General features: G+C 42.5%; 1 protein-coding gene across 1 annotated transcript; it reads right to left on the bottom strand.

The window, feature by feature from the left end:
* On the bottom strand, nucleotides 1-22,802 carry LOC115774025 (uncharacterized). The gene is made up of 15 exons (XM_030721032.1): nucleotides 21,994-22,802; nucleotides 21,669-21,831; nucleotides 21,388-21,580; nucleotides 21,082-21,159; nucleotides 20,337-20,385; nucleotides 18,655-19,214; nucleotides 9,364-9,441; nucleotides 6,434-6,487; nucleotides 6,158-6,289; nucleotides 5,640-5,705; nucleotides 3,520-5,464; nucleotides 3,362-3,427; nucleotides 3,130-3,273; nucleotides 1,179-1,241; nucleotides 1-1,066 (listed from the first exon to the last, which is right to left on the bottom strand). Exons 1-15 carry the CDS (start codon nucleotides 22,100-22,102, stop codon nucleotides 852-854), a joined length of 3,915 nt encoding a protein of 1,304 aa, XP_030576892.1. The 5' UTR covers nucleotides 22,103-22,802; the 3' UTR covers nucleotides 1-851.
* Between the last annotated feature and the right edge of the window lie 1,682 nt (nucleotides 22,803-24,484).

Below are 24,484 nucleotides of genomic sequence, written 5' to 3'. Positions count from 1 at the left end.
CACACACACACACACACACACACACACACACACACACACATACGTGTTTTCGTGAAATATAAGGACGTATGACAAAAATAGGACAAATGGGAACGTGCCTTTCCAAAGGTTCTAGAGGCCTGAGAATCAAATGGTTTTTGACCCATGCTCTCAGGAAAGCAGTCATCTATTTAGATTTTAGCTAAAGCCATATTTTGGTCAAACCTGATTTTTATGCGACTTATGGGGACATTGTCAGGTTTATGTGACTTATGAGGACTATAACCTCTCACACAGTTATTTCATGTCTAAGTGAATTGTAAGACCCAGAGATACACACAATTTTTTCGAGTATACGTGACTTATGGAGACCAGATAACTACAGTGTCAGTATTTGCAAGATGGCCTGTTTGAAATATCTGCATAAGAAGCATAGCTGTATATTCATCACACTCGCCAGTCAAGTAACATTTGAAATAAATCAGATATTTGTTATTAGAAGATAGTAAATCTGAGCTGTTCTGGGACTTAAAAGAGACATAGTCTAAGAATATGGTAAGTCTATTGTTTAATCGTTATTGTACGGCATTTATGAATGTTGTAGATGGCATTCATGTGGAAAGGGAGGAAAAAAAAACAAAAAAACTGACTTTCTTGAGTTTTTCCTTTTTTTAATTGCTGGTAACAAAAGTAAACTGAAACAATAAGGTTTCTTGAACATTGTGCTATTTTAAAAAAAAGATAAATAAAATTACATGAACAACTAAATAAAGAACTGACAAAACTGAGCACCTTACAAAAGCAGAGAATGAAAATAAAATCTCCTACCACTGATAAAATTGCACCAGAGTCAAGTTTAGGAGTTTATAGTTCTATTTATTCATCCTCCTTTTTAATGCTACGATTCTGTTGTGTATGTAGTATTTTATTCCAGCCCAGTCTCTGTCTTTTAGAGCTACTGGTTCTGCCTGAAGGCAGGCATCACAGTCCCTTTTACCTGGTACCTTGCACCTTGTTATGAAATGTAACATATGCCGTTCGACAGCCTTCACTTCATCATCTGTCCACTTGCTTCTCACCTTCCCAGCTGTCATATATGCAAACAAAATAAAATGTCTTTACTGAAGAATAATGATGATGAAAAATGTTTAATATAAGATAATCTAGATAGAAATGTGAATATAAAATGCTCTTTTTACCTTGCTTTTCATTGGAGCATTTCAAAGATGTACCCACAATAATTGCTGTGTCCTGCTGTGAATCTGAAAAGATGGAATATGTATCATAATAAATATACACATCTTTAAAAAGAATACTATTTTCATAACACAGGGGATATAAAAAGTCTACACACCCCTGTTCAAATGCCAGGTTTTCATTATGTATTTAAAAAAAAAAAATCACATCCAGATAAATAATTTCACAACTTTTTCCACCTGTAATGTGACCTATAACCTGTACAACGCAACTGAAAAAACAAATCTTTCAGGGAGGTGAAGTTAAAAACACCTGAGATAATGTGGTTTTATAAGTGTGCTCACCCTTTTATAACTGGGGATGTGGCTGTGTTCAGATTTAACCGTTTACATTCAAACTCATGTTAAAATTGGAGTCAGCACACACCTGTCACCAATTAAAATGCCTCTGATCAACCCAAAACAAAGTTCAGCTGTTCTAGTAGGCTTTTCCTGACATTTGTGTAGCCACATCTTCCAGTGCAAGCCATGGTCCGCAGAGAGCTTCCAAAGCATCAGAGGGATCTCATTATTCAAAGATATCAGTCAGGTGAAAGCTACAAAAGAATTTCCAAGGAATTAAATATACCATGGAATACAGTGAGGACTGTCATCATCAAGTGGAGAAAATATGGCACAACAGTGACATTACCAAGTACAGGACGTCCGTCCAAAGTTGATAAGATGAGAAGAAAACTGGTCAGGGAGGCTGCCAAGACACCAGCAGCAACGTTGAAGGAGCTGCAGGAATTTCTGACAAGTACTGGCTGTGCACTACGTGTGACAACACTCTCCCATCTTCTTCATATGTCTGGGCTATGGGGTAGGTACAAAGAAAAACATCCAAGCCCAGCTTAATTTTGCAAAAAGACATCTGAAATCTCCTAAACGCACGTGGGAAAATGTGTTATGGTCAGATGAAAACAAGGTTGAACTTTTCCAAAAGGTATGTTTGGCGCAAAAACACTGCTCATCACCAAAAGAACACCATACCTACAGTGAAGCATGGTGGTAGCAGCATCATGCTTTGGGGCTGTTTTACTTCAGCTGGAACTGGGGCCTTAGTCAGGGTGGAGGGAATTATGAACAGTTCCAAATAGCAGTCAGTATTGGCACAAAACCTTCGGCCTTCCGTTAGAAAGCTGAAGAGGAACTTCATCTTTCAGCACGACAATGACCCAAAGAACACATTTAAATCAACAAAAGAATGGCTTCACCGGAAAAAGACTGAGGCTTTGGAATGGTCCAGCCAGAGTCCAGGCCTGAATCCCATCGTACATCTGTGGGGTGACCTGAAGAGGGCTGTGCACAGGCAATGCCCTCACAATCTGTCAGATTTGGAGTGGTTTTGCAAAGAGTGGGCAAATATTGCCACATTAAGATGTGGCACGCTGATAGGCTCCTACCCAAAAAGACTGACTGCTGTAATAAAAGCCAAAGGTGCTGCAACAAAGTATTAGTTTAAGGGTGTGCATATTTATGCAACCAGGTTATTTAAAGTTTTTTATTTTATATTTGTCCCCTTTAAGGGCTTCAGTTTATTTTTCAATTGCATTGTATAGGGTTACTTTTTTGACATTTCACTAACTCCTCTTAATTGGAGAGGAAAGCGAAATGTCAAAAAAGTAACTTAAAGGGCCAAATTGTTGATTGATTTTTTACATCAAATCGTGGACCGGAAGTAAGGGGCGGGGCCGGATGCGGCCCACGGGCCGCAACTTTAAGACCCCTGGTATAGGTTATAGGTCACATTAAAGGTGGAAAAAGTTGTGAAATTATTTGTCTTGCTGTCATTTTTTTTACATCATGAAAACCTGGCATTTGAAAAGAGGTGTGTAGACTTTTTATATCCACTGTACGTTCACTTATTTTATTCACTGCATTCACCATATTTGGGTGTATTTCATATTTTCACCTGTTGGTTCAGTGCTGACGATGCTTTTTGTCGACGTGCCTTCCAAGTGGTCCAACATGACTGAATCTGAAGTGGCCTCCATGTTGCTCAATGTGGTTGAGTCAGGTAGGTGCTTTGGGTCCCCAGAAGTCTCAGTTCTTGAACCTTGGAAACGTAACAATTAAGTAAAGTATCTATACAACATGTCCTCTGAGAACTTTGTTATTAAAACATACTGAAAAAGCCACAACACCTCTCTGCTGATGCAGGTCAGGAATGGTTTCTTCATCAGAATCGTCGTCAGTCGTGGCAACCTTATCTGGTTGGGTAAAAATAGTCAGGACAAATTATTAAAATTAAAGGCCAAACACATGTTACATATGAATCTTTGTAACTGATGTTTCATATTACCATCAGGATGTATGTCAATGTCATCCAGTCCTTTCCCCTGCAGGTCAGACAGTTTCCCTTTTTCCATTGCTATCAACAGTTTACTGACTTTTGCCAGCTGTATGGTACTCTCTGGAAGCCGGTAGAACTCTCGGTGGATCCGGACATCGTGTCCAAGAAAGGTAGCAAGCTGATCCATTTCATTTTCTTTTAGATTTAGTACTGTGGATAAAGTGGCAACTTGCTTCCGCAATCTTGTTGACGTGAGTGCCTCTGGGTTCTTTGCACCACATTGCTTTGCATACTTGCGAAGGCAGTCAGAGCCTCTGTAATGGGAAAGTGCACCTGGACGTGCAAATAAGTATACATTCTCTGTGGGGACTTGACACTTACTCCTGTTTTCCATGAGGAGGTTCATTGCTATGATCATGTCAGGTGTGAGAAGCACAGGCACCATTCTTGACCTTTTACCACGAATCTCAACTCTATCAAAGTACTTTGCAAGCTTCCTCTCCAACTCATTGAGGCACATCATAATGTCGGGGTTCAGCTCTGTGCAATTCCGGGATGTAAAAGCCTGGACCTCCATTTTTGAAACTTCCCCCTGCCGTTTTCTGTTAAATAGTACTACTTGTGTCAAAGTTACTTTAGCAAGATTTCCAAAGTTTGTGTTGTTAGGTTTTTCCTCCACATCCTTCATGCATTTAGCACACTCAGCAGCAAGAAACTGGTGCAGCAGCGACACATCCTGTGTAAATGGCAAAAGCTGGGGTTTATTCCATTTGGCTTGTTGAAGCGTGCCCAATGCAGCAGCTGAAATTGACTCTGCCCATTTTTTCTGATACAGAGTGGCAAATTGCTCGGCTGACTTGGCAACATCATGGCGATGTGCAATGATAGCACTGCACTGTACAATTCCTGCAAGTTTGGCTAAACTGTGCCCCAATTTTAGAGCCAAGGATGGGACTTTATATGAGTTGCTTTTCAAGTCATAACCAGCAACAGCTCTGACAGCTTGTATCACGTGAGGAAAGTTGCTGGGCATAACAAGGTCTTCTGTCCTCTTCAGAGGTGTTTTAGCTCTAGCTTCTATCAACAGCCTTGCTATCTCTCTCATTTTCTGGCGAATGTAATCATTCCTTCTTTCATGCGGTTTCCTGCTGTTGTACAGTGACTCACCAAGGGAAAGAATGTCTCTTTCACTTTTTACAACCAAGGAAATGCCATCCTGGTTCATTTCACAAGCAATCTTCCAAACAGCTTCATGAACTTGATTGGGTTTTGGCAAGTCAAGATGTATCCGCTTTCGTCCAGTGGGAGAGTCTCCTTCAACAGGCTTCTGGGGGCACCTTCTCACATGTCTCCAAAGGCTTTCTCTTGCATATAGCCCTTGACAAAATTTGCAATGACGGTAGTCCTCAGATTGTTTTTCTATAGTGGGTCTTCGACAAGCAACAAATGCTCCAGTACCTTGGACTGCCACAGAAGCATTATGTTCAAAGTTTCCCCTCTTTTTAAGACACCGTAACAGCTCTCTTCTGTTGTGGGAACCTTTAGCGAAACTGAAAGCCATTGTTACATCAGGCTGGTTACCGTGTGCGCTTTCGAGGTGTCTTGCCAATTTAGAAATGGGTTTTTTACAATACAGACAATATTGCTTCTTGTTGTACTTGCTCTTCCTTCCTGTTTTTGGCAATGCTGTGACTTTTACGGAGCTGTTATTGTGCGACATGCTCTCTGTTGAATCGGCACTGCAACTTATCACTGAAGAACTATGAGAACCAGTGATTTCCACACTGTGTGCTGTAGCCATCCCCAATGAAATGTCAGACAGTTTTTTGGGAGAATTGTCTGTCACTCTCAGTTCCTTACTTTGAACACTTGTGTCTGAAGAGTTGTCACTTGAGTCTGGAACATAGTCAACATCTTCATAATCTGTGTTATCTGAAAACTCGGGATCAGAAATCTGAGGAAATAGAAAACGGCATTAAAGAGCTATAGTATCATTTTCCCTAAAGAGCCATAAAATGTGCATAAGTGACTTTTGAAAAAGTGATAATTTTAAATACACAGTTAAAAATAACATTTGATTTCCTTAATGCATTTTTTGTTTCTCTATTTAACAACTGTGTCATAATTACCTGGTCATTAAAGCGTGAGTAGTTTCCATCATGAAATTCACCATCATCAACTTCAGCATGTCCAACCTTTTAAAACCATTATTAATTATTAAAATTTATTGAATAGAGGTTTCATGCCCAGTTAGATTAGGTTTTAAATTATGAAATAATACTCCTAACACCAAGACAAGCTGCTTCACTTATTATGACTAGTGGGAGAGAAGTCTCTACAGTGCAACACTTCTCAGTGTACGATGTGATATTGTAGACTGTGTTAAACAGGAGACCAAAACATAACATCTTGTCTTATGGCTCACCTACTGCATAAAATTAAAATGAAATATTTTAGGAGAAAAAAAAAAAATCAGTGGCAGCAGTCCTTCAATTATGTACATAAACTAGAAACAATGAGTAAATGAGAGAAATTCACCTATTTTTGTAGGCCTCTGGATATTCTAAAACTCTAAAATAAACATCCTGAACATAATTGATTGCATATAATGAAAAGATTGTGTTTCGGCTTATATTTAAATACTCACATTCATTCTGGTGGATAGAGTCAAAGTTCTCTGCCTTTCTCTCTCTAATATTTTCATCTTAGCGTCATCATAACGTTTCTCACACTGATCATGATGTCGTTTTAGATTTTGTAGACAGCGTATTGCTCTAAGCTGTAACAAAAAAATAATCAAGAATCAAAAGTAAACAACGACGGCTCACCTTATATTCTGTATTACTGTTCTCACTCAGTAAATGACCGAGTGAAATAACATGAACTATTTTTTTTTAAAAAAAGAAGAATGTAGCTGTCTCACCTGTTCTCCAGTTACTGTCCCACTAAAAGGCACAAAAGCAGAGGTCTGGTCAACCTAAAAAGACAGAAATTTTAATGAAAGTTTTAGCCAAGATAATCTGAAACAGGTTATGGCAATTCTAAACAAAAATGTATAGAACTACAAAAGATCTAAAATTGAACGATAGCTTAAGCTTAATATGAACAAGGATCGGGGCTTATACTAGACCGGTTACATCCCCAGATGTTGTCTAGGATATGGGGGAATGTAGCAATAAATAATGCTCCAGGGTGAATGAAAAGGCCAATAAAATGTAGCAAAAATAAAGGATTTTATTAATAAATAATATGGCTCAAGCTTCCTGAAAGAATTAACAGGTTAACACCTTTACTCCTTAAACTAGACTAAAATTAGTACCCAAAATATTCCTAGAACATAACTTAAAACAATAAACCAAAGAGAGGTCTCTTCTGAACGAAATGAGCAATCACCTGCAAGTTCTCATCTAATCAGGAGGAACAGAACAGGCAGCCTCCTCTAAAGAAGAGTAACCAGAAACAACCTTCCTACTCAAAGGAAGAAACAAGCATGACACACACACTCCTTCCTGGTCACCAACAATGTCCCCCACCAGCATGGAGTAACCAGACCAGGAGGTATTTAGTCAGATCAAAATCCTAAAAGGTTCTATCAACCCATGAATCCAGACCTCGCTCTGAGCTAGATCTGAGACCCTCAGCAGTTCTCTCAGCACTTATGTACTCTGGTTCACCTGCTGATTAGCTGAAGTTGCACATAACAAGACCCTATAGAAAGACTTAACACGGTAGTATATCTCCCCCTAAACAATATGAGGACATTGTGACACACATACACACCACCGTTTATTCAGACTATATGAGGACATCAAATTAAACACACTAAACTCTTTGAAAGTTAGGACAATATGAGGACATCGTGACTCACACACACTACCGTTTATTCAGACTATATGAGGACATGACGACTAAAAACATGTTGAATCTGTTTTCCCCTCTTCTAACATCTTCTGTTGTTGTCAAAGAAAGTTCTGAACCCCACCCTAATGTAAATGTATCAACCTCCTAAAGAATTAATTCATGTAAACCTTGCAGCAGGAGACCAAATGGACAACAACGTGTGTAAAACTACAGAAGATTTTAAATTCAATGATAGTTTAAGGTTTATTTAAAGATTAAAGGGGTCGTTGGTCCCCAGAGTTGATGAAACCAAAGTATTTCTGCCAAAGCATTCTGAAACAAGTCATAGAAATTATGATATTGTGAAACTGCTACCCAAACTGATTGTTAAAGGGTATTTTATTTATGCACCGGACCCAAATGAGACATCTATTTGTGTTTAACTGGAACTAGAAATGTGTACCAACCTGTTGAAAGGATGAAGTGGATGGCCCGCTCATTTGTGGCTCTCCTGAAGGCTGAGTCGGGATCTCTACACTTGGTGTCTGCAGCAAAACACACAAATACAATGTTAAATTCATTCTGTAATAAACTAATGATCATCCTGGTTTAATGAGGGTCGAGGCTTATCATACTAGACCCTATAGAAAGACTTAACACTGTAGTATATCTCCCCCTAAACAATATGAGGACATTGTGACACACATACACACCACCGTTTATTCAGACTATATGATGGCATCAAATTAAACACACTAAAGTCTTTGAAAGTTAGGACAATATGAGGACATCGTGACTCACACACACTACCGTTTATTCAGACTATATGAGGACATGACGACTAAAAACATGTTGAATCTGTTTTCCCCTCTTCTAACGTCTTCTCGTGTTGTCAAAGAAAGTTCTGAACCCCACCCTAATGTAAATGGATCAATTTCCTAAAGAATTAATTCATGTAAACCTTGCAGCAGGAGATCAAATGGACAACAACGTGTGTAAAACTACAGAAGATTTTAAATTCAATGATAGTTTAAGGTTTATTTAAAGATTAAAGGGGTCGTTGGTCCCCAGAGTTGATGAAACCAAAGTATTTCTGCCAAAGCATTCTGAAACAAGTCATAGAAATTATGATATTGTGAAACTGCTACCCAAACTGATTGTTAAAGGGTATTTTATTTATGCACCGGACCCAAATGAGACATCTATTTGTGTTTAACTGGAACTAGAAATGTGTACCAACCTGTTGAAAGGATGAAGTGGATGGCCCGCTCATTTGTGGCTCTCCTGAAGGCTGAGTCGGGATCTCTACACTTGGTGTCTGCAGCAAAACACACAAATACAATGTTAAATTCATTCTGTAATAAACTAATGATCATCCTGGTTTAATGAGGGTCGAGGCTTATCATACTAGACCCTATAGAAAGACTTAACACTGTAGTATATCTCCCCCTAAACAATATGAGGACATTGTGACACACATACACACCACCGTTTATTCAGACTATATGATGGCATCAAATTAAACACACTAAAGTCTTTGAAAGTTAGGACAATATGAGGACATCGTGACTCACACACACTACCGTTTATTCAGACTATATGAGGACATGACGACTAAAAACATGTTGAATCTGTTTTCCCCTCTTCTAACGTCTTCTCGTGTTGTCAAAGAAAGTTCTGAACCCCACCCTAATGTAAATGGATCAACTTCCTAAAGAATTAATTCATGTAAACCTTGCAGCAGGAGATCAAATGGACAACAACGTGTGTAAAACTACAGAAGATTTTAAATTCAATGATAGTTTAAGGTTTATTTAAAGATTAAAGGGGTCGTTGGTCCCCAGAGTTGATGAAACCAAAGTATTTCTGCCAAAGCATTCTGAAACAAGTCAGAGAAATTATGATATTGTGAAACTGCTACCCAAACTGATTGTTAAAGGGTATTTTATTTATGCACCGGACCCAAATGAGACATCTATTTGTGTTTAACTGGAACTAGAAATGTGTACCAACCTGTTGAAAGGATGAAGTGGATGGCCCGCTCATTTGTGGCTCTCCTGAAGGCTGAGTCGGGATCTCTACACTTGGTGTCTGCAGCAAAACACACAAATACAATGTTAAATTCATTCTGTAATAAACTAATGATCATCCTGGTTTAATGAGGGTCGAGGCTTATCATACTAGACCCTATAGAAAGACTTAACACTGTAGTATATCTCCCCCTAAACAATATGAGGACATTGTGACACACATACACACCACCGTTTATTCAGACTATATGATGGCATCAAATTAAACACACTAAAGTCTTTGAAAGATAGGACAATATGAGGACATCGTGACTCACACACACTACCGTTTATTCAGACTATATGAGGACATGACGACTAAAAACATGTTGAATCTGTTTTCCCCTCTTCTAACGTCTTCTCGTGTTGTCAAAGAAAGTTCTGAACCCCACCCTAATGTAAATGGATCAACTTCCTAAAGAATTAATTCATGTAAACCTTGCAGCAGGAGATCAAATGGACAACAACGTGTGTAAAACTACAGAAGATTTTAAATTCAATGATAGTTTAAGGTTTATTTAAAGATTAAAGGGGTCGTTGGTCCCCAGAGTTGATGAAACCAAAGTATTTCTGCCAAAGCATTCTGAAACAAGTCATAGAAATTATGATATTGTGAAACTGCTACCCAAACTGATTGTTAAAGGGTATTTTATTTATGCACCGGACCCAAATGAGACATCTATTTGTGTTTAACTGGAACTAGAAATGTGTACCAACCTGTTGAAAGGATGAAGTGGATGGCCCGCTCATTTGTGGCTCTCCTGAAGGCTGAGTCGGGATCTCTACACTTGGTGTCTGCAGCAAAACACACAAATACAATGTTAAATTCATTCTGTAATAAACTAATGATCATCCTGGTTTAATGAGGGTCGAGGCTTATCATACTAGACCCTATAGAAAGACTTAACACTGTAGTATATCTCCCCCTAAACAATATGAGGACATTGTGACACACATACACACCACCGTTTATTCAGACTATATGAGGGCATCAAATTAAACACACTAAAGTCTTTGAAAGTTAGGACAATATGAGGACATCGTGACTCACACACACTACCGTTTATTCAGACTATATGAGGACATGACGACTAAAAACATGTTGAATCTGTTTTCCCCTCTTCTAACGTCTTCTCGTGTTGTCAAAGAAAGTTCTGAACCCCACCCTAATGTAAATGGATCAACTTCCTAAAGAATTAATTCATGTAAACCTTGCAGCAGGAGATCAAATGGACAACAACGTGTGTAAAACTACAGAAGATTTTAAATTCAATGATAGTTTAAGGTTTATTTAAAGATTAAAGGGGTCGTTGGTCCCCAGAGTTGATGAAACCAAAGTATTTCTGCCAAAGCATTCTGAAACAAATCATAGAAATTATGATATTGTGAAACTGCTACCCAAACTGATTGTTAAAGGGTATTTTATTTATGCACCGGACCCAAATGAGACATCTATTTGTGTTTAACTGGAACTAGAAAGGTGTACCAACCTGTTGAAAGGATGAAGTGGATGGCCCGCTCATTTGTGGCTCTCCTGAAGGCTGAGTCGGGATCTCTACACTTGGTGTCTGCAGCAAAACACACAAATACAATGTTAAATTCATTCTGTAATAAACTAATGATCATCCTGGTTTAATGAGGGTCGAGGCTTATCATACTAGACCCTATAGAAAGACTTAACACTGTAGTATATCTCCCCCTAAACAATATGAGGACATTGTGACACACATACACACCACCGTTTATTCAGACTATATGATGGCATCAAATTAAACACACTAAAGTCTTTGAAAGTTAGGACAATATGAGGACATCGTGACTCACACACACTACCGTTTATTCAGACTATATGAGGACATGACGACTAAAAACATGTTGAATCTGTTTTCCCCTCTTCTAACGTCTTCTCGTGTTGTCAAAGAAAGTTCTGAACCCCACCCTAATGTAAATGGATCAACTTCCTAAAGAATTAATTCATGTAAACCTTGCAGCAGGAGATCAAATGGACAACAACGTGTGTAAAACTACAGAAGATTTTAAATTCAATGATAGTTTAAGGTTTATTTAAAGATTAAAGGGGTCGTTGGTCCCCAGAGTTGATGAAACCAAAGTATTTCTGCCAAAGCATTCTGAAACAAGTCATAGAAATTATGATATTGTGAAACTGCTACCCAAACTGATTGTTAAAGGGTATTTTATTTATGCACCGGACCCAAATGAGACATCTATTTGTGTTTAACTGGAACTAGAAATGTGTACCAACCTGTTGAAAGGATGAAGTGGATGGCCCGCTCATTTGTGGCTCTCCTGAAGGCTGAGTCGGGATCTCTACACTTGGTGTCTGCAGCAAAACACACAAATACAATGTTAAATTCATTCTGTAATAAACTAATGATCATCCTGGTTTAATGAGGGTCGAGGCTTATCATACTAGACCCTATAGAAAGACTTAACACTGTAGTATATCTCCCCCTAAACAATATGAGGACATTGTGACACACATACACACCACCGTTTATTCAGACTATATGATGGCATCAAATTAAACACACTAAAGTCTTTGAAAGTTAGGACAATATGAGGACATCGTGACTCACACACACTACCGTTTATTCAGACTATATGAGGACATGACGACTAAAAACATGTTGAATCTGTTTTCCCCTCTTCTAACGTCTTCTCGTGTTGTCAAAGAAAGTTCTGAACCCCACCCTAATGTAAATGGATCAACTTCCTAAAGAATTAATTCATGTAAACCTTGCAGCAGGAGATCAAATGGACAACAACGTGTGTAAAACTACAGAAGATTTTAAATTCAATGATAGTTTAAGGTTTATTTAAAGATTAAAGGGGTCGTTGGTCCCCAGAGTTGATGAAACCAAAGTATTTCTGCCAAAGCATTCTGAAACAAGTCATAGAAATTATGATATTGTGAAACTGCTACCCAAACTGATTGTTAAAGGGTATTTTATTTATGCACCGGACCCAAATGAGACATCTATTTGTGTTTAACTGGAACTAGAAATGTGTACCAACCTGTTGAAAGGATGAAGTGGATGGCCCGCTCATTTGTGGCTCTCCTGAAGGCTGAGTCGGGATCTCTACACTTGGTGTCTGCAGCAAAACACACAAATACAATGTTAAATTCATTCTGTAATAAACTAATGATCATCCTGGTTTAATGAGGGTCGAGGCTTATAATACTAGACCCTATAGAAAGACTTAACACTGTAGTATATCTCCCCCTAAACAATATGAGGACATTGTGACACACATACACACCACCGTTTATTCAGACTATATGATGGCATCAAATTAAACACACTAAAGTCTTTGAAAGTTAGGACAATATGAGGACATCGTGACTCACACACACTACCGTTTATTCAGACTATATGAGGACATGACGACTAAAAACATGTTGAATCTGTTTTCCCCTCTTCTAACGTCTTCTCGTGTTGTCAAAGAAAGTTCTGAACCCCACCCTAATGTAAATGGATCAACTTCCTAAAGAATTAATTCATGTAAACCTTGCAGCAGGAGATCAAATGGACAACAACGTGTGTAAAACTACAGAAGATTTTAAATTCAATGATAGTTTAAGGTTTATTTAAAGATTAAAGGGGTCGTTGGTCCCCAGAGTTGATGAAACCAAAGTATTTCTGCCAAAGCATTCTGAAACAAGTCATAGAAATTATGATATTGTGAAAATGCTACCCAAACTGATTGTTAAAGGGTATTTTATTTATGCACCGGACCCAAATGAGACATCTATTTGTGTTTAACTGGAACTAGAAATGTGTACCAACCTGTTGAAAGGATGAAGTGGATGGCCCGCTCATTTGTGGCTCTCCTGAAGGCTGAGTCGGGATCTCTACACTTGGTGTCTGCAGCAAAACACACAAATACAATGTTAAATTCATTCTGTAATAAACTAATGATCATCCTGGTTTAATGAGGGTCGAGGCTTATCATACTAGACCCTATAGAAAGACTTAACACTGTAGTATATCTCCCCCTAAACAATATGAGGACATTGTGACACACATACACACCACCGTTTATTCAGACTATATGATGGCATCAAATTAAACACACTAAAGTCTTTGAAAGTTAGGACAATATGAGGACATCGTGACTCACACACACTACCGTTTATTCAGACTATATGAGGACATGACGACTAAAAACATGTTGAATCTGTTTTCCCCTCTTCTAACGTCTTCTCGTGTTGTCAAAGAAAGTTCTGAACCCCACCCTAATGTAAATGGATCAACTTCCTAAAGAATTAATTCATGTAAACCTTGCAGCAGGAGATCAAATGGACAACAACGTGTGTAAAACTACAGAAGATTTTAAATTCAATGATAGTTTAAGGTTTATTTAAAGATTAAAGGGGTCGTTGGTCCCCAGAGTTGATGAAACCAAAGTATTTCTGCCAAAGCATTCTGAAACAAGTCATAGAAATTATGATATTGTGAAACTGCTACCCAAACTGATTGTTAAAGGGTATTTTATTTATGCACCGGACCCAAATGAGACATCTATTTGTGTTTAACTGGAACTAGAAATGTGTACCAACCTGTTGAAAGGATGAAGTGGATGGCCCGCTCATTTGTGGCTCTCCTGAAGGCTGAGTCGGGATCTCTACACTTGGTGTCTGCAGCAAAACACACAAATACAATGTTAAATTCATTCTGTAATAAACTAATGATCATCCTGGTTTAATGAGGGTCGAGGCTTATCATACTAGACCCTATAGAAAGACTTAACACTGTAGTATATCTCCCCCTAAACAATATGAGGACATTGTGACACACATACACACCACCGTTTATTCAGACTATATGATGGCATCAAATTAAACACACTAAAGTCTTTGAAAGTTAGGACAATATGAGGACATCGTGACTCACACACACTACCGTTTATTCAGACTATATGAGGACATGACGACTAAAAACATGTTGAATCTGTTTTCCCCTCTTCTAACGTCTTCTCGTGTTGTCAAAGAAAGTTCTGAACCCCACCCTAATGTAAATGGATCAACTTCCTAAAGAATTAATTCATGTAAACCTTGCAGCAGGAGATCAAATGGACAACAACGTGTGTAAAACTACAGAAGATTTTAAATTCAATGATAGTTTAAGGTTTATTTAAAGATTAAAGGGGTCGTTGGTCCCCAGAGTTGATGAAACCAAAGTATTTCTGTCATGGCGTGTGTGTGGCAGGCAGGATTGGACCCCAGGATGCAGACTCATAAAACAGGACTTAGAGGATTTATTGGGAAAACATAACAGGAACCAGAACACAGCTAGGCAGGGGCTGGACAGATGCCAAAACTAAACTAAAGTAACTACAGAGAAGGAACATACACAACGAGGGAACACTGAAGACGACGCGACAAGAAACAGATGAACACTGAGGGCTTAAATACACAGCAGGTAATCAGGGCAAGAGGAAACAGCAGGGAGCAACAGGTGAAGCAAATGAAACTAATAACAGGGGTTAGCAAAACTAGACACAAAGCACAGGGAACACAAGACTGTCAAAATAATACAGGAAGTGACTAACCAAGGTGCACGCAGACTACATACGGGGAACTGGCACACAGACACGGGGCAGAGACGCAGACTAGTCACAACACTAGGAATAACTCAACATGAAAACACAGGAGGTCAGGGACAAGACATCAGGACAAAACAGACAAGACCATGGAGCAGGGGAGACAGAGACAAAGGGAACAAGATCAAAACACACTGGGAATTAAACACTCAGGGAAAATAAACTAAAAAACACAAAACGCTGGGCAGACGGCCCAGGACCATGACAGCACCCCCCCCTCAAAGGCCGGCACCCGACGGCCAAAACAGGAAACAAAACTAGACCAGGGAGGGAGGCGGGGGACCAGGACGGAGGGACCGGAACAAAAACAAAACCAGGCAGGGAGCAACAAAGGCAGGGAGCAAAACATCAAAACCACAAGGTTAGAACAAAAACAGCAGGGGCACAAGGCCGGGACAAAGTCCAAAAACAAGGACAAAACACAGTGATGAGAAAAAAAAAAACTGGATGAAACAAAAAGCGACGGCACAAGGCCGGAGAGCTCCAATGTCCAAAACAGGGGGTCAAAACATGAAACAGTTCAGGAGCTATGACAAAAACAGAAACAAAAAGAGCAACGGCCAGGGGGAACAACAGTCCATAGTTCAGGGGGCCGCCCAGGCCAAGGGGCCAAAAAGCAGAGTCCAAACCTCTCAGGCGGGCGACCGCGGCTCCAGCGGCGGCGACGAGGAGTCGTGGCAGGGGGCCGACCGCGGCACCAGCGGCGGCGACGAGGAGTCGTGGCAGGGGGCCGACCGCGGCACCAGCGGCGGCGACGAGGAGTCGTGGCAGGGGGCCGACCGCGGCACCAGCGGCGGCGACGAGGAGTCGTGGCAGGGGGCCGACCGCGGCTCCAGCGGCGGCGACGAGGAGTCGTGGCAGGGGGCCGACCGCGGCTCCAGCGGCGGCGACGAGGAGTCGTGGCAGGGGGCCGACCGCGGCTCCAGCGGCGGCGGCGAGGAGACGAGACTGAGGGCCGACCGCGCTCCAGGCGGCGGCGGCGAGACGAGACTGAGGGCCGACCGCGCTCCAGGCGGCGGCGGCGAGACGAGACTGAGGGCCGACCGCGCTCCAGGCGGCGGCGGCGAGACGAGACTGAGGGCCGACCGCGCTCCAGGCGGCGGCGGCGACGAGGAGACCAGACTGGGGGCCGACCGCGCTCCAAGCGGCGGCGGCAAGACGAGGCAGGAGGCTCGACCTGAGCCAGACGCTCCAACTGAGCGTAACCCTTGGGCTTCAAACACGGCTCCGACTGAGCCGGACCCTTGGGCTGAACGGGGCCTACAAGGTGAGGCTCCGAATGTGCAGGCTGGGTCTGCGGTGTAGGGCACACAGCTACTTCACTGAGCAGCTGGGGCTGCTTGGGGGATGGACCAGGTGCATGTGATGGTGGGTGCGTGGAAGCTGACACTGGGGAGGGCGAGGGAGCTGACACTATGGAGGGCGAGGGAGCTGACACTATGGAGGGCGAGGGAGCTGACACTATGGAGGGCGAGGGAGCTGACACTATGGAGGGCGAGGGAGCTGACACTATGGAAGCTGACTGCGGAAGAGGTAAGGGGACTGAAGCTAACTGCGGGGAAACCGGAGTCGGGGGAGCAGGAGCAGAGGAGACTGGGACTGAGGCTGCAGGGGGAACCACAACTAAAGGAGCTGAGGGACCAGAGGAGGGAACAAAGGGAACCTGAGGGACCGGGGAGACTAAGGGGACCAAAACTGAAGGGACTGAAGCTAAGGGAACTGGCACTAGGGGCCGCGTGGAAGCAGGCCGGGAGACGACTGGCTGCGTGGAAGCAGGCCGGGAGACGACTGGCTGCGTGGAAGCAGGCCGGGAGACGACTGGCTGCGTGGAAGCAGGCCGGGAGACGACTGGCTGCGTGGAAGCAGGCCGGGAGACGACTGGCTGCGTGGAAGCAGGCCGGGAGACGACTGGCTGCGTGGAAGCAGGCCGGGAGACGACTGGCTGCGTGGAAGCAGGCCGGGAGACGACTGGCTGCGTGGAAGCAGGCCGGGAGACGACTGGCTGCGTGGAAGCAGGCCGGACGCTAGGGAGAGCCGGCTGCGTGGAAGCAGGCCGGGCGCTAGGGAGAGCTGAAGGGACTACGGGGACCTGAGGGACTGAGGGACCAGAAGTGGAAGTAGAGTAAGGGACTACGGGGACCTGAGGGACTACGGGGACCTGAGGGACTACGGGGACAGAGGGCACGGAGGAAACCGAGGAGACTGCGACTAGAACTGAAGATGAAACTAAACTGATTGGAGAGACCAAGGGATTTAAGGGAAGTGACGCCACTGAAGGGGGCAAAGCTGAAGCACTGGCTGTGGGGACCGGGGAAGCTGACTGGACTGAGGTGACTGAGGAAGAGGGGACTGAGGTGACTGAGGACGAGGGGACTGAGGTGACTGAGGACGAGGGGACTGAGGACGAGGGGGCTGAAGCTGAGGAGGATGAGGGGACTGAGGTGACTGAGGACGAGGGGGCTGAAGCTGAGGAGGATGAGGGGACTGAGGTGACTGAGGACGAGGGGGCTGAAGCTGAGGAGGATGAGGGGACTGAGGTGACTGAGGACGAGGGGGCTGAAGCTGAGGAGGATGAGGGGACTGAGACTAAAACTGAAGATGAAGGGACTGGAGGTGAAACTAAACTGACCAAGGGGATCACAGAAAGAGAAACCACTGGAGGGAGCAAAGCTGAGGCAGGGAGAACTAGAGCGGCTGGAGCTACTGCTGACTGAGGGCGAGCAGGTTGAGAGCTAGGGCGGGCTGGAGCTTCTGCTGGCTGAGAAGAAAATACAGGGGCTGGCTGAGACGGGAGTAACTGGGGAGGAGCTGGAGCTATAGCTGAATGAGACGGGAGTAACTGGGGAGGAGCTGGAGCTACAGCCGAATGAGACGGGAGTAACTGGGGAGGAGCTGGAGCTACAGCCGCATGAGACGGGAGTAACTGGGGAGGAGCTGGAGCTACAGCCGCATGAGACGGGAGTAACTGGGGAGGAGCTGGAGCTACAGCCGCATGAGACGGGAGTAACTGGGGAGGAGCTGGAGCTACAGCCGCATGAGACGGGAGTAACTGGGGAGGAGCTGGAGCTACAGCCGCATGAGACGGGAGTAACTGGGGAGGAGCTGGAGCTACAGCCGCATGAGACGGGAGTAACTGGGGAGGAGCTGGAGCTACAGCCGCATGAGACGGGAGTAACTGGGGAGGAGCTGGAGCTACAGCCGCATGAGACGGGAGTAACTGGGGAGGAGCTGGAGCTACAGCCGAATGAGACGGGAGTAACTGGGGAGGAGCTGGAGCTACAGCCGAATGAGACGGGAGTAACTGGGGAGGAGCTGCTGCAGGCGGCGTGGGTGGCTGAGGCTGAGGTGCTGAGGTGGGAAGAGCTAGCACCGGGGAAGCTGAGCCCAGGACAGCTACAGAGGCTGGCAGAACCTGGGGCTCCTGGAGATGAGCTGGCGTCACAGCTGACTGGGGAGAATGAGAACGAGCTGGCAGCGTGGGAGCAGACTGAGGGAGGGCTGGCTGCGTGGGAGCAGACTGAGGGAGAGCTGCTGGAGCTGCTGCTGACTGAAGTGGCTGAGGGGTGACTGTTACAAGCGGCGTTGGTGACTGAGGCGCTGGTGCTCCCACCCGCGGAACAGAAGCGGGTGCAGGAGCATGAGGCACAGAGGATGGAGCGTCAGGGTTGAGTCCAGGTGTGAAACACACAGTCTTTTCTTTAGCCGGTTTATTGGAAACAGTCACCTTGGGAGACACGGAGGGGAAAGTGAGGGCTGCGGAATGAAGTATTTGTTCCGCATAACACTGGGTTAGCCGGGGCAAGGAATCCATAAGCCAGGTGTGTTCTGTCAACATGTCATGTATCCTGTGGGCGATGGTATTCCCCAGCTCCTCACTGGGTAGCCGGAACCACAGGATACAGAGCTTGGATGCCTTGTTGCAAATGTCTGATCTGGCTGTCAAGGACGGTGGAGCAGTGTGGTTAATCATGTCTGACGAGCCGGGGAAAGGAGGGACAGATTCAGTGGTGGAGTCGGAAGTGGTTGAAAACTGCAGAGAGTCCATTGTCATTTTATCCCTGGCTGCTGGCTCCGTTCGGCTTTTATGGCGCCGGGAATTCCGCTTACGTGCCGGCGTAGCGGGTCGTGAAGGAGGTGTGCTGGGGCATGACGAGGCCGGTGGAGGCGAATCTGATGCCAGGGAGAACCCGCCCAGCTTAATCCCTAAAGGCTGGGGCAGAGGTGGGGCAGTGGTATCGAGCGGTTGCTGCAGTGCGGCTGATGAACAGGGCTGTGGCGGCGGAGGTGGAGAGAGCGGCAAGCTCTGACGCGGAGACCCTTTAACCCAGCTGGAGTCTCCCCAAGCGCGGTGAGAGCGGCGGAGCTGTCCCTCGTACTCGGGAGCCAGCCACGGCTTCCTCCTCACCACTTCCTGCAGGTGAGCTTGCACAGCTAGCTGCCGTTCACACAGGTCTGAGTCCGCGGGGTCTTTGAAATGTTCGCGTCGTTCTGTCATGGCGTGTGTGTGGCAGGCAGGATTGGACCCCAGGATGCAGACTCATAAAACAGGACTTAGAGGATTTATTGGGAAAACATAACAGGAACCAGAACACAGCTAGGCAGGGGCTGGACAGATGCCAAAACTAAACTAAAGTAACTACAGAGAAGGAACATACACAACGAGGGAACACTGAAGACGACGCGACAAGAAACAGATGAACACTGAGGGCTTAAATACACAGCAGGTAATCAGGGCAAGAGGAAACAGCAGGGAGCAACAGGTGAAGCAAATGAAACTAATAACAGGGGTTAGCAAAACTAGACACAAAGCACAGGGAACACAAGACTGTCAAAATAATACAGGAAGTGACTAACCAAGGTGCACGCAGACTACATACGGGGAACTGGCACACAGACACGGGGCAGAGACGCAGACTAGTCACAACACTAGGAATAACTCAACATGATAACACAGGAGGTCAGGGACAAGACATCAGGACAAAACAGACAAGACCATGGAGCAGGGGAGACAGAGACAAAGGGAACAAGATCAAAACACACTGGGAATTAAACACTCAGGGAAAATAAACTAAAAAACACAAACCGCTGGGCAGACGGCCCAGGACCATGACAATTTCTGCCAAAGCATTCTGAAACAAGTCATAGAAATTATGATATTGTGAAACTGCTACCCAAACTGATTGTTAAAGGGTATTTTATTTATGCACCGGACCCAAATGAGACATCTATTTGTGTTTAACTGGAACTAGAAATGTGTACCAACCTGTTGAAAGGATGAAGTGGATGGCCCGCTCATTTGTGGCTCTCCTGAAGGCTGAGTCGGGATCTCTACACTTGGTGTCTGCAGCAAAACACACAAATACAATGTTAAATTCATTCTGTAATAAACTAATGATCATCCTGGTTTAATGAGGGTCGAGGCTTATCATACTAGACCCTATAGAAAGACTTAACACTGTAGTATATCTCCCCCTAAACAATATGAGGACATTGTGACACACATACACACCACCGTTTATTCAGACTATATGATGGCATCAAATTAAACACACTAAAGTCTTTGAAAGTTAGGACAATATGAGGACATCGTGACTCACACACACTACCGTTTATTCAGACTATATGAGGACATGACGACTAAAAACATGTTGAATCTGTTTTCCCCTCTTCTAACGTCTTCTGTTGTTGTCAAAGAAAGTTCTGAACCCCACCCTAATGTAAATGGATCAACTTCCTAAAGAATTAATTCATGTAAACCTTGCAGCAGAAGATCAAATGGACAACAACGTGTGTAAAACTACAGAAGATATTAAATTGAATGATAGTTTAAGGTTTATTTAAAGATTAAAGGGGTCATTAGTCCCCAGAGTTCATGAAACCAAAGTATTTCTGCCAAAGCATTCTGAAACAAGTCATAGAAATTATGATACTGTGAAACTGTTACCCAAACTGATTGTTAAAAGGGTATTTTATTTATGCACCGGACCCAAATGAGACATCTATTTGTGTTTAACTGGAACTAGAAATGTGTACCAACCTGTTGAAAGGATGAAATGGATGACCCGCTCATTTGTGGCTCTCCTGAAGGCTGAGTCGGGATCTCTACACTTGGTGTCTGCAGCAAAACACACAAATACAATGTTAAATCCATTCTGTAACAAACTAATGATCATCCTAGCTTAATGAGGGTCGAGGCTTTTAATAGTAGACCTTTTAGAAATTTTTAAGAACGAGGTGTATCTGCACTGTACAATAATTTTACTAGGATTAGTACAGTATGCATCTTCTTATCTGATATTTAGCAGGCTGTGAACGTACACTGTTTAATCAAAGGTTAACTTACCAAAGCTCGCCATGGCCACAGAGCGTCTCCATAGTTATATGTTATTTCACTCTCTGCTTGGATGTTTTCAAAAGCAAACAAGCAAAGATGAGGTTTACCGTGGACAATCAGCTTTTTCATTTTGCAGTTTGGGGATATATGGGCATCATTAACCAACCGGCCAAAAGAGTCATCTTCATGGGAGGCATCAATGCTGAATTTGAACATGGAGAGATATCTCTGTGTTGTTCACTAAAACCTTAATGCTGGAGAGAACATGATTTTTATGGACCATTACTTACCACCATACATCACTGTTCCACTTAAAATCAAACAAGAATGCATTTTGCTTCTCAGTGTACTTCTTGTGTCTCTTGTCCCGTTCATATTTTGAGATCAACTCCCCACGGTACTCAGCAACAAAGGATCCCTTTTCAATTGGTGTAGAAGCAAATACACCACGCCCTGATAAAACAAAATTCAGTTGTCATGTAATAAATCCAAATCACTAATTTCCAAATCATATACAGAAGAAACCAACATGGAACTTTTAAAACAGTGAGAAAATGATCTCTTCTATCTATGTAATGTTCAAGCAGTAAACGTGGGGAATTAACTTTAACATACCTTTATAGTCACTGACCCATTGAACCTTCAGACAAGGCTTGTCACTTCCAGATAAAATAAACTGAATAGCCTCAGCTTCAGGACTAACTCTGGCTCTTCTTTTTGACATGCTATTCCTGTGATCATTTGGTCCTTAACCTGCAAACATCTATTAGGTGAAACAAGAAGTCAGCAGAGAAAATGCAAAAAAATTATTAATGCTTGCTTTGACTCAAATAGAATTTACAAAATAGTCATTTCTTGCAGTAACTTACAATTTATCTGATATTCTTGTCTGATAATTTGGCCAACAAACTGGCCAACCTCTGTGCAACTATGATTAATTAAACAACCTTGCATAATCTTAACCAACCAATGTAGCAGCAAAGCATCTTCAAGGATAAATACTGCAATTCAATCATTACAAAACTGTTTATTGCTTTCCCTACCATGTTAAGAACTGCACGAATACTCAATATGTGTTAAATATGAAAACAATTACATTACCATTCAAACATCAGAAAATATATTGTGAGCTGAAATAAAATTTGTCAGAGGAAAAATAACTTCAACAGCTGTTTCTGTTAGGAAAAAAAAAAAAAAAAATCAAAAAAATCGCATGGAAAAAAATTCCATGCATCTCTGCATTTGCCTTAATCCTCTGGGGTCCCGGGTATATTTGGCCGTTATTGATTACTTTTGTTTTTACCGTTATAGTTGAAACTGTTTATCTTGCCTTGGATGGTCTAATTTTTTTCAGTACCAACTCATGTATGTGACTGTGTATTTCATTTTAACATACTGTATTAACACATTAGGCTTAAAAAAAAAAAAAAAAAAAAAAAAAAAAATCACATAAAAACATAAAATCAGAGTAGAAAAAAGATTTTTTTCTGACTGTAAAAACCATAAACATGCTTAGCGAATTATTTTTACAACTTAAAATGCAAATATAAGTTGTAAATTTTCAAAACTTATATAAAAATATGGTAAATAATACAGTTTTATACAACTATTCACATTAAAATGCAGGAAAGGCCTCAGACGTTTTTCAGTACAACTATTTGCAGAGCAATCAGGACTCACATTAAGATGCAACACAAATTATTTATGCCACCTCAAAAAACAGTTTCTGTCCTCCACAAGACTGAGGGGCCCATCACAGACAAAACTTGCCATCAATATTGTCTCTTTCACTACTTTGTCACGTGTTCCTGAGCAGCCAAATGCAATCTAATGCATCATGTTACCATATAATTTTCTGATTGATTGATATGGTGCATTTTTCCACCATTAGGAAAGTCGTTGTCAGGATTTAGTTTGTTTTGTTTTATTAGGAAGCATTTCCTGTTAATTAAACTCCCGTTTTTGCCATTTCTTCCTGCAAAAAACACGCATCGAACGGGAGGACAATATACAGGAAAAAGTACGGTGTAAATTATTAGGCATAACTCTAGTTTTACTTGACCTACCAACACAAATTAAAAGCTGGTACGTAGTTTGAAGTCTGCACTTTCGATTTATGTTGAAATGGAGACTCAGTGCAGCAGAGTCCCGATGCTACATCCCCTCGATGCCATTTTGACGCACCGGTGCCTCCGTGGACCCCAGAGGGTTAATTTGAGCCAATTAGCTAATTTAGTAACTCACTGAGCGTTGTTAACATGTCAACAGTTATATATGGCAACAACTTAAACTCTGTCTACAGTTTACGGCAGAGAAAAAGTGATATATTATCATTTATCATCAACTCCTTCAATTTCTTAGAGTAATTTGGGGTATTTAAAATCCTTTTAAACTCACACTCACCTTACCTCATCAAGCACGCCACACCGATGAACATCAAAGGTCCTGTGTGAGCCAAGATAATAATCTCCGGAGCGAAGAAAGTCCCGGATGTTCAGCTCACCATAACGCTCCGATATTCGTACCAAAACCTTTGTATTTCCCCCATAAACAGCACGATCCTTTTGGAGACTTTATAAAATAATTCTACACTGACAAATCCTACATGTAATGTTATCACAAGTTTGCTATTGAACTTCTTTGTGCTGAAAATTGCTACCCATCCACTTAGCCTTTGGCTGAGTGTATTGACCAATCAAAGGCAGTGTTACTGAATTTAGGACCAATCAGAATGTCGGAGGTTTCAGAATGATCGCACAGTTCATCTCAAACGCAGTACAATGTGGAACACTGAAAGATGTATCCCTCCGTATAATTGTAGTTAGCAATATATACACACACACACACACACACACACACATATATATATATATATATATATATATATATATATATATATATATATATATATATATATATATATATATATATGGGGCGGTCTATTTTGCCCTCCAAGCTCAGGTCCTCTACCAGGGGCCTGGGAGCTTGAGGGTCCGATTAGTACGGGGAATACTGTTACCTTCATCTTACACATCCTTTCCAGCTCCTCTCTGAGGTATTTGTCAGGCTTACTGTATAATTATATTTACATCTATAATATATATCT

The sequence above is a fragment of the Archocentrus centrarchus genome, chromosome 24 (assembly GCF_007364275.1).
Source record: "Archocentrus centrarchus isolate MPI-CPG fArcCen1 chromosome 24, fArcCen1, whole genome shotgun sequence".
In the NCBI taxonomy this organism is placed as follows: domain Eukaryota; kingdom Metazoa; phylum Chordata; class Actinopteri; order Cichliformes; family Cichlidae; genus Archocentrus; species Archocentrus centrarchus.
This window is presented reverse-complemented; position numbering and strand designations above follow the sequence as displayed.